Consider the following 12,593-nt stretch of genomic DNA (forward strand, 5'->3'; position numbering starts at 1 on the left):
ATATATACAATGAAGTACCTTTAGGACACTTGTACAAATTATTTTGTTTCCTTTTAAATTGGATTTCCATTATAGATAAGATAGCTGTTTTCATTTTATTTTAAACATGAATACACAAAAGAGAAGTGGTTAGAGGTCTTTGCCTTTTTTTAAATAAGCACAGAATGCCAGAGGTTAAAAACACATTTACAGGGCAGAATACCAGTCAGACATCACAATCTATACATTTTTTGCTCAATTTCCTGTACAAATACACAGCATTCAAATGGGGGTATTTACAAAGAAGCATGATCAGAGGAAATTTTAAATATCACGTAATTTGTTTCCCAAAGGCTCTTGCTCTCTCCAGCCTCCCCAGTTTTGGCTGATTCTCCCACAGAAGGGATATGCAATATCCCTTACCTAAGAAAGGGTAAGTAAGCTAAAAACCAAAAGGAGGAAAAGAATCTTGGTCTTGCACATAGTAATAAACCCGACCCAACCACTGGAGAAAAACTGTAGGATTCAGAGAAATTGTTTTAATTGCTTTTCTTCTACTACTGTAGTTCCTTCTCATTTTTGTTTCAGATGGGGCCAGTGAGAGATTTGTAGCAGAATTCCACCAATTTTCTCAGGAGTACACATGCTATTTTGTTACGCAAAGAAAACCCAATGAAGGCAAGTACATATTAAGTTTGAATTACAGTTAGATATAGAATGACAAGGTCCTGTTCAAAACATCCTGTTGCTGTGGTTTATACAAGGAATCTTCAGTCCTGCTGGGCAAGTGCAACAGCTGCTGTTGCTTCCTCCTACTCCAGAACTGAGCTTGGTGTTGGAGTTGTACTATGCTGTAAGACACCTCACCCTACAGAGAAGTATTAGTTCCAAGAAGTATTAGTTCCGACATTCCCAAAATCTTAATTAAGTCTTTCTATCTTCTGTCCCCTTTAAGGCAAGCACTGAAAAGGGAGACAGAACACATGGTAGATACCAGAACAGTAACAGAAATTTAACTCCACAGAAGCTTAAATTTGGTAAATTCAGCGATTTATTCTGTCCTTCTCTGTGTGGCACTGCCATTAACAAGGCATTTATATACATGATCTGATTGATCTTCAAACCCTTACAAATACATAGTAATGTCAGACTCCCAAAATGGACTCACTGCTGTAGTACTATGTCTTTCATCAGAGCAGGATGGTATGTTTTGGGAGACTGATTAGAGCTCTAGTGGGCAGGTTTTCCAGCTGACTGGGACTTAGTCCCATGTTAGTTGCATTCTTGGTTTTATCTGCAAGACCTGCTGGGTTTTTGCAATAAGGAAGCTCAGTAAGTCACTACATTTACTGCTGTTAATCTTCCTGCCAAACAATAACAAAAACCAAACAAACAAACCCAAAAAAAACCATTAGGGGCAGGGGAGATGGAATTGAATACTTAGTTCTCTTGAAACCTTCACTTGAAGAGTCTCAGTCAGACTGGAGAATAGCATATATGAACATATTTCACTCACTTCTGAGGAATTATCTTGACTTACCTTCACCAAAAACATGATTTTGAGTTGAGTTTTCACATGTGTTCTATATCAGAGATCCAGCTTGGTTCTTTAATGGTTAGGACTCTCCTAGCATTGAAAAACTCCTTCCTGGTGGAGATGAAACACCCACTATAGGCCAGGTTTTATTATTGTTGTCTTAATTGTGAAGGATATAATGATTACAAGCAGCCTGTGTTAGTAACAAAATAGAGGAAGCAAGAGAGACTTTGTTCCAGCCAAACAGGCCATTTAAGAAACAAATTCATAACTTAGTAGTTTGGCATGGGCTAGAGCTTGAGAAAGAAAATAAACAAATCCTCTTAAAATCCCCTTCATACAACCGCCGAGTCCAGGCTTTGTACAAACAGACCATCTTTAGGAGAGTTCAGAAGCAATGTACTCTGCCCAGTCCTGTATTTAGAGGTAGTGCTAAAGGTGACCTGTAAAAGATTTATAATAATCCTTTTTTGCTTCTTTATGCTGTTTGTGGCATGAGAAACTCTGTGGTTAGGGCAAGAATTCAGTATAAAAATTGAGTGCTATTCCTGTTTCTGACACTAATTTCTATAGTGGAGGTAAGTCTCTGACCTGAATTTGCTTCAGATTTTTCAGTGGTAAGAAAGAGGGTGGTAGGTTCGCATCCTCTGGAGCATGCTTTGGAGTCGGTGGTGAAGGGGGTTCTAAGGAAGGCTGAGATGGGCATGGTCAGGGGAAGGAACGTTGCTTATCTAAATAAGTATTTGATACTCTCAATTAAAGTTTCTTGAAAAAATTTAGGAAAACAGGAATGAAAAGATTTCTTGGTGTTCTTTTCAAAGAACAGACCTTGGTTCTGTTACCCACAGAATTTTTTCCTGGTTTGTCATGTACTTGAACTAAGCAAATACTGATTAAAAGGCTTGTTTGGTGTTCATAGGCTTGTACTGTCTTCACCTCTGCATAGCTCTGTTTCTTGGGTTTGTTCCGGAATCTGTCAATAAAAACAAAGGCGGTGATGGAAGGGTTCGGGGAAGGCTGTATTGCTGCCTGAGGACAAAAGAAATCAACCTTCTAGAATAGAGAAGAAGCTAGTAAAGAAGAATCTTAAAAAGAAGAAGCTCTTAAAAACAAAGGTGGTGATGGAGGGGTTGGGGGAAGGCTGTATTGCTGCCTGAGGACAAAAGAAATCGACCTTCCAGAATAGAGAAGAAGCTCTTAAAGCTTCTTTATATGTTCTAAAGAAGCAAAAGAGGAAAGCAACATTTCTTCTTTACAGGTTGCCTTTAAGATCCCTGACTCTAGGGTGTACACTATATACTGGGCAGTTCTTGAATGTTGGTGTTCTCTGTCTACTCTGAGGGATGGAGATTCTTTCTGCACACCAGCTGCAGTGAGGTTTTTGGGGGGACCGAGGACATTATGATAACAGGGAATAAATCTCAGCTCCTGGGGGATGGAAGTTGGTGAGAACTGTGATGTTCAGCCCTGAGGCAAGGATTGTTGGATGTGATGCATGTAAGCCACCTTAACTTTCCTGGCTGGGTCAATCAACCAGCTTGTGGCATAAGAAACTCAATTTGGTTGTGTTTTTCTTTATTTTTTTTTTTTTATTTTTTTAACTGGAATAGAAATGCTGGTGTCAACAGCCTGCCCAAAGCTGGGCACGGGAAAGGCCTACAATTAGGTTGCAGCTCCAATGGCTACTAACCCCCTCTCATTCTGTAGCACAGATGAATAGCACATGGTTCCAATGAGAAAGCAGGTTGGTTTAGCCAGTGAAAGCCAAATTTAAGAAATCAAACAGTACATAAAAAAACAAAGGAGGCAGAGTTTGTTGGAAATGGTATCTTGGAAATCAGTGCATCAGCACTGGTTAGATTGCCTCAGCACCTATGAACCAACGCAGGGAGATCACTGCACAGATATGTACAATCCTGCTCTCAAAAGAGCCAATTTCTTCTTAGAATTTCTATCTTTCCACAGCCTGCAGCTCATGCACCTTCCAGCCTGACAGTTCATAGAATCCCTGATTTCAGCAATGAGCTTTCACTTCTGTACAGCAAAGAAATAGGTCCCTAGTGCAACTGCTTCTACTTGTGTGCGTCTCAGAACCAGGAGGAAAGCAGTTTCAAAATCAACTTGCCACATTCCCCCTTTTTTCCCCCTCTGCTTGAAAGTATATTTTTCAGCTTCTACCAGTCTCTATGGCTCATCTGCCATACGATGTGGTTAAGAAACTGCAGAAGGAGTAAACTGTCCACTGCACAGAAAGTTAAAAAACATAATGGAAAGGTGTAAAAACAAATTAAAAAGGAAAGCAGCAACCTCCCATGCTGGCCCGATTGCTCTGGGGCTCCAGACATAAACTTGCGGCAGTAGAAAATTGGTTTGCTGTTCTCCGAGTCCTCCTCTCTCTGCTTTGTAGTCAGACCTGGAATGATGATGCAGGCTGCTTACCAGGAGTTGTCCCTACTGCTCGCTGATGCCATGCTCCCATGCTACCCTGGCCTGCTCTTCCTTTCCACCACTCACTGGTTGGGACACTTTACGATGCAGTGGGCGGTGTTTGTCATCATCTTCAATGATCATCCCCTCCTCGTTCTCCATGTTTGGCAGCCGGGAGTGGTAAGGTTTGGGGGGTAGAGCAGGAGGGTCCATGGTGTCCTGAGGAATGACTCCAGTTGGAGCAGAGTGGCTTCGGCATGGCTGGGACTTGAGTGACTCTAGGACATCAGGCTCAGAGAGACTGTACCTGACAGGGAGGTAGGGTGTCTCTAGATCTTCATCAGTGTTCCAGGCCTGGCTGGGGACAGAATCCATGGTGTCTGTGCGAGGAGGTGGTTCAGAAGAATGTCCAAAATTGCTTTCACTCAAGGAAGAAACACCACTGCTGGCACTACCGGATAAAGTGGAGTTACTTCCATCTAGACCAGACTGCGGACTGGTGGGTGATGCAGGGATAGGATGAAGTGGGGACTGCCGGAGAAAAACAAAACCAGGTTACAATTGACAAAAGGAGGCAGTGATGCACCTTGTTCCACATTGCAGCTTTTGACAGTGATGTTAACAATGGTGCAGTTCTGTTTGTGTTCAGAATGTCAGTGATGATTGATTGCATTACATGTGCCCTCCCCTGACTTGTATGAAATTACCTCTTGTGGGCAGACAAGTGCATTTACCGCCACCAGAGCTGTTAAACAGTAGTTGAGGAGAAAACCGGGGTGCCTGCGTCACGGTATATGATGCAAAGAAGGAAAGTGAAAGAGCCTAGAACATGTGTAAGTTATTTCTATAGAATTCAACTCTGGAATAGGTCATGAGCTTTCAGTGGATTTTCTTATATGTAAGTTACTAGCATGTTAAAAACAATGTTTCTGTATTCAAAAGCTGCTTGGAGGGGGCAGAATAGGGGGACTCCTTCAGGAGTTTGTTATTTTTCCTCTACACCCCTCTCTGCTTTCCTGCTTTTTACCTTGCGCAACGTTCGTGCAGGCAGTGCCGGAGGAGCATCACTGAGCTGGTGATGGAAGGCATCAAAGTGCAGTGAGTAGTGTCCTGGAATGAGACAAGGATCAGAAATGCAGACTGATGTGCCCCACTGCAGCCAAAGAGCTGGGGTTTAGGCTCTGTAATGCCAGGTTACAGCTCCAAATGCTGGTAACTCCAACCTAGAGTTTCCTTTCTGACAAGTATTGTAGAGTGCATCTGTCATACACAAAATGCTAACGAGAAGCACGGTGATATTTCCACCCACCCCTGTTATCAAGGATCTCATGGCAAGGCAACAGGCTCATAAAACAATGAACTTTTGAGGTTTCATTTAATAGCTTTGTAACCTTAAATTACTACTAAATATGGTCACGAAGCCAGGCCAAGTTTCACACTCACACACCTAATTCTACTGCGAAAAGATACACTAGTCCATTATTACCGTGCGGACTGCAACAGATTTGAAGATTTTGAGAAAAAGAACTGAAAACTTTGTCCAGTGCAAACAGAGCAGACCAGGAAAGACTTTGGGTTTTTGTTTCTGATTCGTTTTCATGTGGTGGGGGGGGAAAAAGGCTACGGTCAGCTTTCAGATGGTGTAGATTTCTCTCCACAGGATTTATGCAGCAGGCCTACTGGGCATTTCCTTACCATGGGGCAGGCTTCGGGGAGGCACTGGTAGGGCCAAGATGCTCCCAACGTGGGCAGACAGGAATGGCAGGGTCTCTCTGGTTCCGCTGTCTAGGCTCCAGCTACTGGGCGCTGCTGGCACAGCTGAAGGATTGAAACAGATTTAACTTGGGAAATATAACAGGGGGGTTGTGGGGCTGGCCAGAAGGGACTGGCTTTCCAGTGGGCTCGTCAGCAGTAGAGAGACAGATCGTAGGGACTTGAACAGGAGGACTGAAAGCATACAAAGACATTGTCTAGTCTACAGTCTGTTAAGTAAGTTTATAGGTTGCTTAGTTAAGGAAGCAAGAGTTAGATGATTGTAGTGTTAGTCTGCCCATCTCCCTGCCATGACCCCTTGGCTCATTTCTCTCAGGTCTGAAGAGCAGTAGAAGCCTGCTAGGGTTTTTTTTTCTTGCAAACCACTGACAAAGCAGAAAGGAACATGTGGCAGAACCCACATGAAACACAGGAAGGCCTGTTGCTACACTACAGTGGCTAAGTGAACACTGAATAAAGGACATGAGGGAAGTCACACCTCAGTCTGTTGTTATGAAAGAAATCATGACTTTAAAGCCCTGATTTACTAAGCTACAGAGTTGATCAAGAATTTTGATCAGAGTTCAAGAGAGACAGCAGTTCAGACTCCTCGTATTAGTCACCTGAAGAGATCATGTCTTTGTTAATCAGGAAGTATAGAGAGAGGAAGGCTTTGCTCATGCAACAGATACTGAGTATGATTTTTGTGAGTCCGTTTTTTTTACAGAAATAAAAGCTGCTTCTAACATGAACAGTTTTCAAGATCTTGAGAATTCTGTCAACTTTAAACATTAAAATGCACCTTCCTTTCTTCCAAACACACTGCAAGACCTAATTAGTTCTGAGAAGACAGACAGGCAATAATGGTTATGTGTATTTAAAAACAATAAATGAGTTCTTCAGATTAGCAAAGAAAAAAGGAAAACAAAATAACTCAGTGAGGCCTACCAAAGAAAACTGAGATAAGAACAGCTGTTTCCATCTTCCATTTGGAAAATGGAAGCCTCGAGAAATGAACAGGGAATTTGACAGTTGAAGAAGATTTCTCCTTAATTAAAATCCCTGCAGCCATGTTTTGGCGTGTTTCTTTTCTAAAATGACTCTGAAAGGTTGCTTTGGTGTTATTTTTTTCTCCTTAGTTCATGAGTTGACATGAACACAGGCTGCCTGAGACCTAAAACTCCCTACAGCAAAAAAGATTGCAAAGTGACAGCTTCATAAGACAGAAGAAACCCCATAAAGTAAATGTTTTTAAAGAGAGACCCTCAAACTGAGAAAGGCACACAAAGAAGACAGTAAGAATCTTGACAGAGAACAGGTTCAAACCAAGGGCTACATCTCAAGACAAGTAATGTGGCTTCAGGTGAATTTTCTGAGCACCCTGTACACATGCCAGAGTGCTCTCCTCTGCACTACTCCATTAGGTGTCAGCTAAAACAGAGGGACAAGATGCATAACAACCCCCTGCAGTTTACCAGCAGCAAGTGAAAAGGGCAGAACAAAACCTCAGTGGCTTGGCCTGTGAAGTGAGTGGTGTGCTTGGCTTTTGTTTTGGTTTTTTGAACACTGAGATGCAGAAGAAGAATGTGAAGAAGAGAACCTGGCACCCCAGTGCATAATCCATTTATACTTTCCCAGTATTCCCTCATTCATACCCTTTTTAGTCCTATTTAGGAGTGCTGGAAATCCTAAGGTTAGGTGCTGTTGGAGAGTGACTGCTGCCTGTTAAAACCAGTGTTTTATCCAAAATGCTTCATGGAGGAACCTAAGCAGGGAGCTCCCAGTGCTCTGTCCTAGCCCATCTCTCTCTCCATAACTGTTCAGTGGCTGAGTTTAATTAGTAGGGAAGCTGCATTTGAACCATTCTGCTCCAGGCGACTGATGTCACCCTGCTGTCAGTGAGAATTAGTGAGCTGAGCTTCTGACATGGCAAGGAAGGGGGTGGGTGAATTCACAGGGAATGACTGTTAACAAAACCCAAGACACATGGCATCCTGACTTAGAATGATGATGCCTGTAGCTGCATTGATGCTACCAACCTGGCTGAAGAGCTGGGATTCCCATCACACCGTTCCCTACGAACACTTACTGAACATCACTGGTGTCTTTCATGGTTTCTTTGGGCTTCTGGAGGGGATTCTGCCTTTGATCCCCTTCTTTTTGCACTGTATACTACACTCTTGCATAGGATTGCCCACAAATACAAATTTAAGTATTCTTCCCAGAGAGCTAATAAATACTTACTTCCTTTTCTAGATCTTTCTCCTGTCCAGTAAAAAGATTTCTGTTGTATGTTCAGTTCAAACTAACACTTGAGCTAAGATGGAGCTCTTCACCCCTAACCCCCTACTCTGAACTCTGTTGTCATCATTTATTATTGTCATCAAGCCATCGTTCTGCCATTTCGTCAGAACTGTAGGCTGGCTCTTGGCTTCAGGCTGGACTGCTCCATAAGGCTGTGACACCGGTGAAGTTGTGGATGCTGAGTTTTTAGAAATCCTAAAATAAAATTTGGATTTTTGTTTTCAATTTTTCTTTCAATTCAGCTCAGGCACAGTCACTGAAACCAAACTACTGATAAAAGTCTCATGGAGGAGTGCATTCTGTAGGTCAGACTAGAGAGTTGCGATGGTTTTTCCTGGCCTTAGAGACCTTGTAAGGTACCATTTTTCCCAGCAATACATGAGACTGTTGCCTGCTGGGGCAGCCTTCTGGCCTCAGATTTTGACTCAGGAATTTTTGCTCTTTTCTGCTTTTTAGGTAATTTTTTTTGAGCCTATCACTTTGTCCATGCCACCCCTTTCACAAGCTTCCTCTTTTTCTCTGGCCCCAAACAAACCAACTCTTCGTCTTCTTTCACATTTCTTTCTCTGCGGGGGCTCTGCCTGTTTTTTTCAAAGCAATGAGATAAGAAAGTTTACATTCCTAATAATAAACTTCAATACACATAAAACTACCCCAGAAAGGCATTCCAGGAGATGTTAATATTTGGGAAAATAAATGCGTATTTAAAAAAGCAGTATCTCTCATGATTTTAAAGTACAGTCCAAATCTTGCACTCTTCTTGCAGACAGCTTCTCATGTGCTGCTTTGGAAGTTTTGCTGGAGAAAGGCTGCAGGATTTGTTTCAGTAACAAGCTTTCTGAAATAAAGAGGTTTGTGCAACTCCACCCTTGTGTGAATGATCTGAAATGACCAGAGGTTGGCAGAAGGCCCAGTTAATTAAACTGTTAATTAAAACAATGTGAAAGAACGCACTCTGCCAGGAGATGCAAAAGCCCATTCATTACTTGCTGTAGCGTGAACAGAGGAATAGTATTTTAGAAAGCATGCATGCCAACTAGGACAAAGAGTACCTTTCTCAGCCACAGACAGGTTGGGATCACTGCACGGTTTGCATGGTCCAATCATCTGTTGGATCAAGGCGCGCTGGAAGTTTGGAGGCTAAGGGAGAACAAAGTTAGCAAAGAAAAGTAAAATAAAAAGGAAACCAGTTACAGCCCAGCTGTGCAGAACCCTGAGGCTTCTTTTAAACAAAGTTTCTTAACTAAAATATTCATGGGAGCCTTAGGCTGTGTCTACCTTAGCAGGTACTGCAGTGCAACACTAGTGCATCTAGAGAGTGTAACAGTGCCGAGGACCCATGTGCCATGACGCTTGTTTTCTCTGGAGGGGTTACTTCAAACTAGGTTTGGCCTGGTCTCGTGCCCATTATTAGCTCGAATGCATTATGTGCCCTTATGGAGCTCACCTTTTGCTTTGGTATCATTTGAAAGAACTGAGTGTGCATGCTCTGAGGTTTGCATGCTGTGAGGGAGTTCTCTGATATGAACTGAAGTGATTCCCTTCAAAAGTGCACGCCAGGGCTAAGTTAAAATGCTTACATGCAGGCACTTTTTAATTTTTCAGCTTGTCCAGAGAAAGTAGTAGATACAGGCACAGACTGTTTGGAAACCTTATATCAGCATATTATTTCAGCCTCTGGAAACCAGGATAAAGCTATTCAGAATCAACTTTGAGGCTAGACTGCAAAGGATGGCCATGGTTCTAGAAAAATTAATCAATAAAATGGTGTGACTACCTGCAGTAGATCAGGGCTCACAGGATAAAGTTGGGAAGTAAGAAGAGTCCATTTTCACAGGATGTATTTGCAGTTTTCAGTCATTACAATTTGTAGCACTTGACTACAAAAGGGTGCGGCTCTAGGGGATGAAAAGTTGCATTGCCTCTGCAAAATGATCCTAAGCTAGGTGGTGTGCTTTCCAGAAATAAAAAGGGAAGCTTTAAGGTGGTCAGAGAGAGTAAAAGTCACAGTTTCAGGGGTTGAACTGACAGAAATGAGATCTGCTACCTGTCCGTTTTCCATAATAGCTGCGGGATACATGGCGCTGCTGGGTCGGTCCCGATGGGCTGGCAGCAACATCATCATCTCCCGAGAGTGGCGGTACTTATCTGGTAGAGAGGGAGAGCCTGTAAACAAGTGAGAGCAATCACGTACACGTGACAAACAACAGCCAGGTCTCCGCATGCCCAGGGATCTACTCCTCCTTGCACTTTGTTCACACGGATGATCTTACAGGACTCAAGAAAACATGGTGCTGAGCCCACTAAGCAGCTAACTGTTGGTGGGGTGCATAGCACGAGGATGAGGTAACAACTGGCTTGTTATATACAACTAAAGACATACCACATGAAGGGTATAAGATGCATGTGTCCCTAGCTGTCTGTTGGAAAGTGTTTCCTCTTAAGTGACAAAAAAAAAAGTGGGCACCTGTGTGGAATCAGCTGCTGTACAATGCCTAATACTCCCTTGCTCCATAAAGTGTTGCAGAGTTACAGAACTCCATAAAATTGTGCATTTTAGGACTGAATGTGGGAGAAAGGGATAAAAGCTGTAGATGCAGGAAGTTACAGGAAGCTACTTCATTCCTCAGTTCTCGTAGAGATAGTCTGAGGTGTTACCATTTAGGTGGTGATACCTTGGCCAGCTTCCTCTTTGTTACAGCAAAACAAAACCCAGCAGTAAACAGAATTGTCTATAAATGTGGGTGGCGCTTTGCTTACAATGCTGCTGGGTAACATTTGAGTACTGCTGAGCATGTTGGTATCTGAGCCATTTTATGACAGCAGGACGTTTACCAGTGCTTAGAGTTAGCTAGTAGGAATATACTTGACTTAACTCTTAGTTATCTGTATAGTTGCCATTTAAAATGTTGGGGTATTTAATGTAAGCTTCCTGGCATGTGGAATTACCTGGGACTTGCGTCCTTCAAGGTAAGTGTCATGTAACAATATGCCTTCTGATATGCAACAGCTGACAATGGATTTTTCCCAAGAGAATGATTCTCATTAGTGACTTCCTGAATTCTGATATTACTGATACATGCATCCCTTGGGATGCACAGTATTAGGCAGGAATTGATGTTCTGAAGCTGCTGGAGCGAGCTTTAATTTGCACTGCTAATTTCATTGCGTCACAGACACGCACTTAACAGATGGCAGCACACAGCGCATTACAGAGCCATGCCAGCTGTTGGGAATACATGCCTGCTTTGCAAACTTTCCACAACCACACGCATTACCTGCGCAGCACTCCAACGTATGAGCAAAGGCATTGGTGCTGGTTAATGCAGCTTTTACCCCAGCAAAAGCAAACATGCAGTTTTGGGGACTGATACTCAGCACACAGTGGAAGGAACAATGTGTCCAGCAGAATGCAGGATAAGGTCCTACAATTGCAACAATTCCATCAGGGGTGGCAGATCCCAGATTAATCTACACCCCCACTCCGACATGAACAGCCGCAGATTATCTGCATTCTAGTTCCGAACTCATTTTCTCCCCAGACATAAAACAGAAACATAATTAGACAACATTATTTGCTCTTATATACAACATCAGCTTGGAAAACACAGTGTTAACGCTTTATGCTGAGTCTCTTTTACTCACACATCACAGATAGTCCTGTTTCTGCATGACCAATGTAAGGATGCTGAACATTTAGGTGTGCCCAGAACTATGTCACAGCACAACCTACACTGTAAACTTTTCCTTTTTATCTTGATATCCTTTGTTCTTTTATATCTAAGATGCAAACCACCTTTATGTGCCATCAGTTTGTATGGGATTATAGTTTCCACAGACCTTGCTCTGCATGACCTGAAAAATCCCGTATGTGCTAAGTAAGGTGGCAGTCTAGTTTACAAAACAGCTCTGCTGTTTGGTACCCTAAATTTGAAATAACTATAGCTATAGGAGTGTAACAGATTATGCCAAGTATCCAGTCTGCAACCAAAATGAAGTACTGATACTTTTGAATTGTGGGCCACGAGAGGAGTGGCTATAACTGAAGCTTTTATTAATAATCAGGCCTGCTTCTTTGCCCAGAAAGTGAGCACAACTACCATGGCTCCTCTCACAGACTGTTGGACTTAAAAAACAAAGTCAAAAAAGCTTTTAAAAGTTTCCAGAGCAGCCAGTGGCCATATAAGACACTGCAGCACGTATCAGGGCTTATTCCTTTTAGCTTGTAGCTTGGTACACTGCATGCATGCTGCACTGAATGTACTATTAATGAGAGAAAAACCTATGTGAAGCAGAGGTAGTTTTTCTTTTTTAATTATGAAAATGCTAATCTAATTGTGACAAGTATCAGTTCTAAGGAATAGAACTGAAACTCAATGTAGTTAAACTCCAAAATCAATGAATCCCTTCTCCTGATGCATCATTTTCATTACTGTTATGAAAACAGTTCTCTCCTGCACCAAATCATAACTTTTTTTGCTTTAAGAAGGAAGTTTTTAATGTAAGCACATGGGTTCTTACAAAGTGCTGAGTAAGACACCAGGACTCTTCCTACACCTTGAAAAGGGGCCTGTGTTGAGGAAGGAGTAGGAAT

At 42.4% G+C, this 12,593-nt stretch overlaps 1 protein-coding gene and 1 long non-coding RNA gene across 10 annotated transcripts in view; one reads left to right on the forward strand and one right to left on the reverse strand.

Annotated features, from left to right (window-relative positions):
- The first annotated feature begins 2,267 nt into the window (after nucleotides 1–2,267).
- Nucleotides 2,268–3,474, forward strand: LOC130598355 (uncharacterized). Its single transcript, XR_008971990.1, has 2 exons — nucleotides 2,268–2,521; nucleotides 2,644–3,474. It is a non-coding gene; the product is annotated as an uncharacterized LOC130598355 (long non-coding RNA).
- The window catches only part of DOCK3 (dedicator of cytokinesis 3), a 203,581-nt gene continuing 194,062 nt past the window's right edge, over nucleotides 3,075–12,593 (reverse strand). For 5 of the 9 annotated variants that reach the window (XM_057407679.1, XM_057407684.1, XM_057407678.1 and 2 more), the window contains 5 exons: nucleotides 10,047–10,165; nucleotides 9,052–9,139; nucleotides 5,639–5,761; nucleotides 4,971–5,053; nucleotides 3,075–4,474 (listed from right to left, as the gene is read on the reverse strand). In XM_057407679.1, the coding sequence (XP_057263662.1) occupies nucleotides 3,968–4,474; nucleotides 4,971–5,053; nucleotides 5,639–5,761; nucleotides 9,052–9,139; nucleotides 10,047–10,165 (920 nt within the window). In that variant the 3' untranslated portion in view covers nucleotides 3,075–3,967. The remainder of the gene's footprint in view (nucleotides 4,475–4,970; nucleotides 5,054–5,638; nucleotides 5,762–9,051; nucleotides 9,140–10,046; nucleotides 10,166–12,593) is intronic. The other 4 variants (XM_057407682.1, XM_057407677.1, XM_057407683.1 and 1 more) reach the window with 2 other exon arrangements.

Source organism: Pezoporus wallicus, unplaced genomic scaffold (assembly GCF_028554395.1).
Source record: "Pezoporus wallicus isolate ANWC-B61680 ecotype Strahan unplaced genomic scaffold, APGP_CSIRO_Pwel_v1 contig_3568, whole genome shotgun sequence".
Classification (NCBI taxonomy): Eukaryota; Metazoa; Chordata; class Aves; order Psittaciformes; family Psittacidae; genus Pezoporus; species Pezoporus wallicus.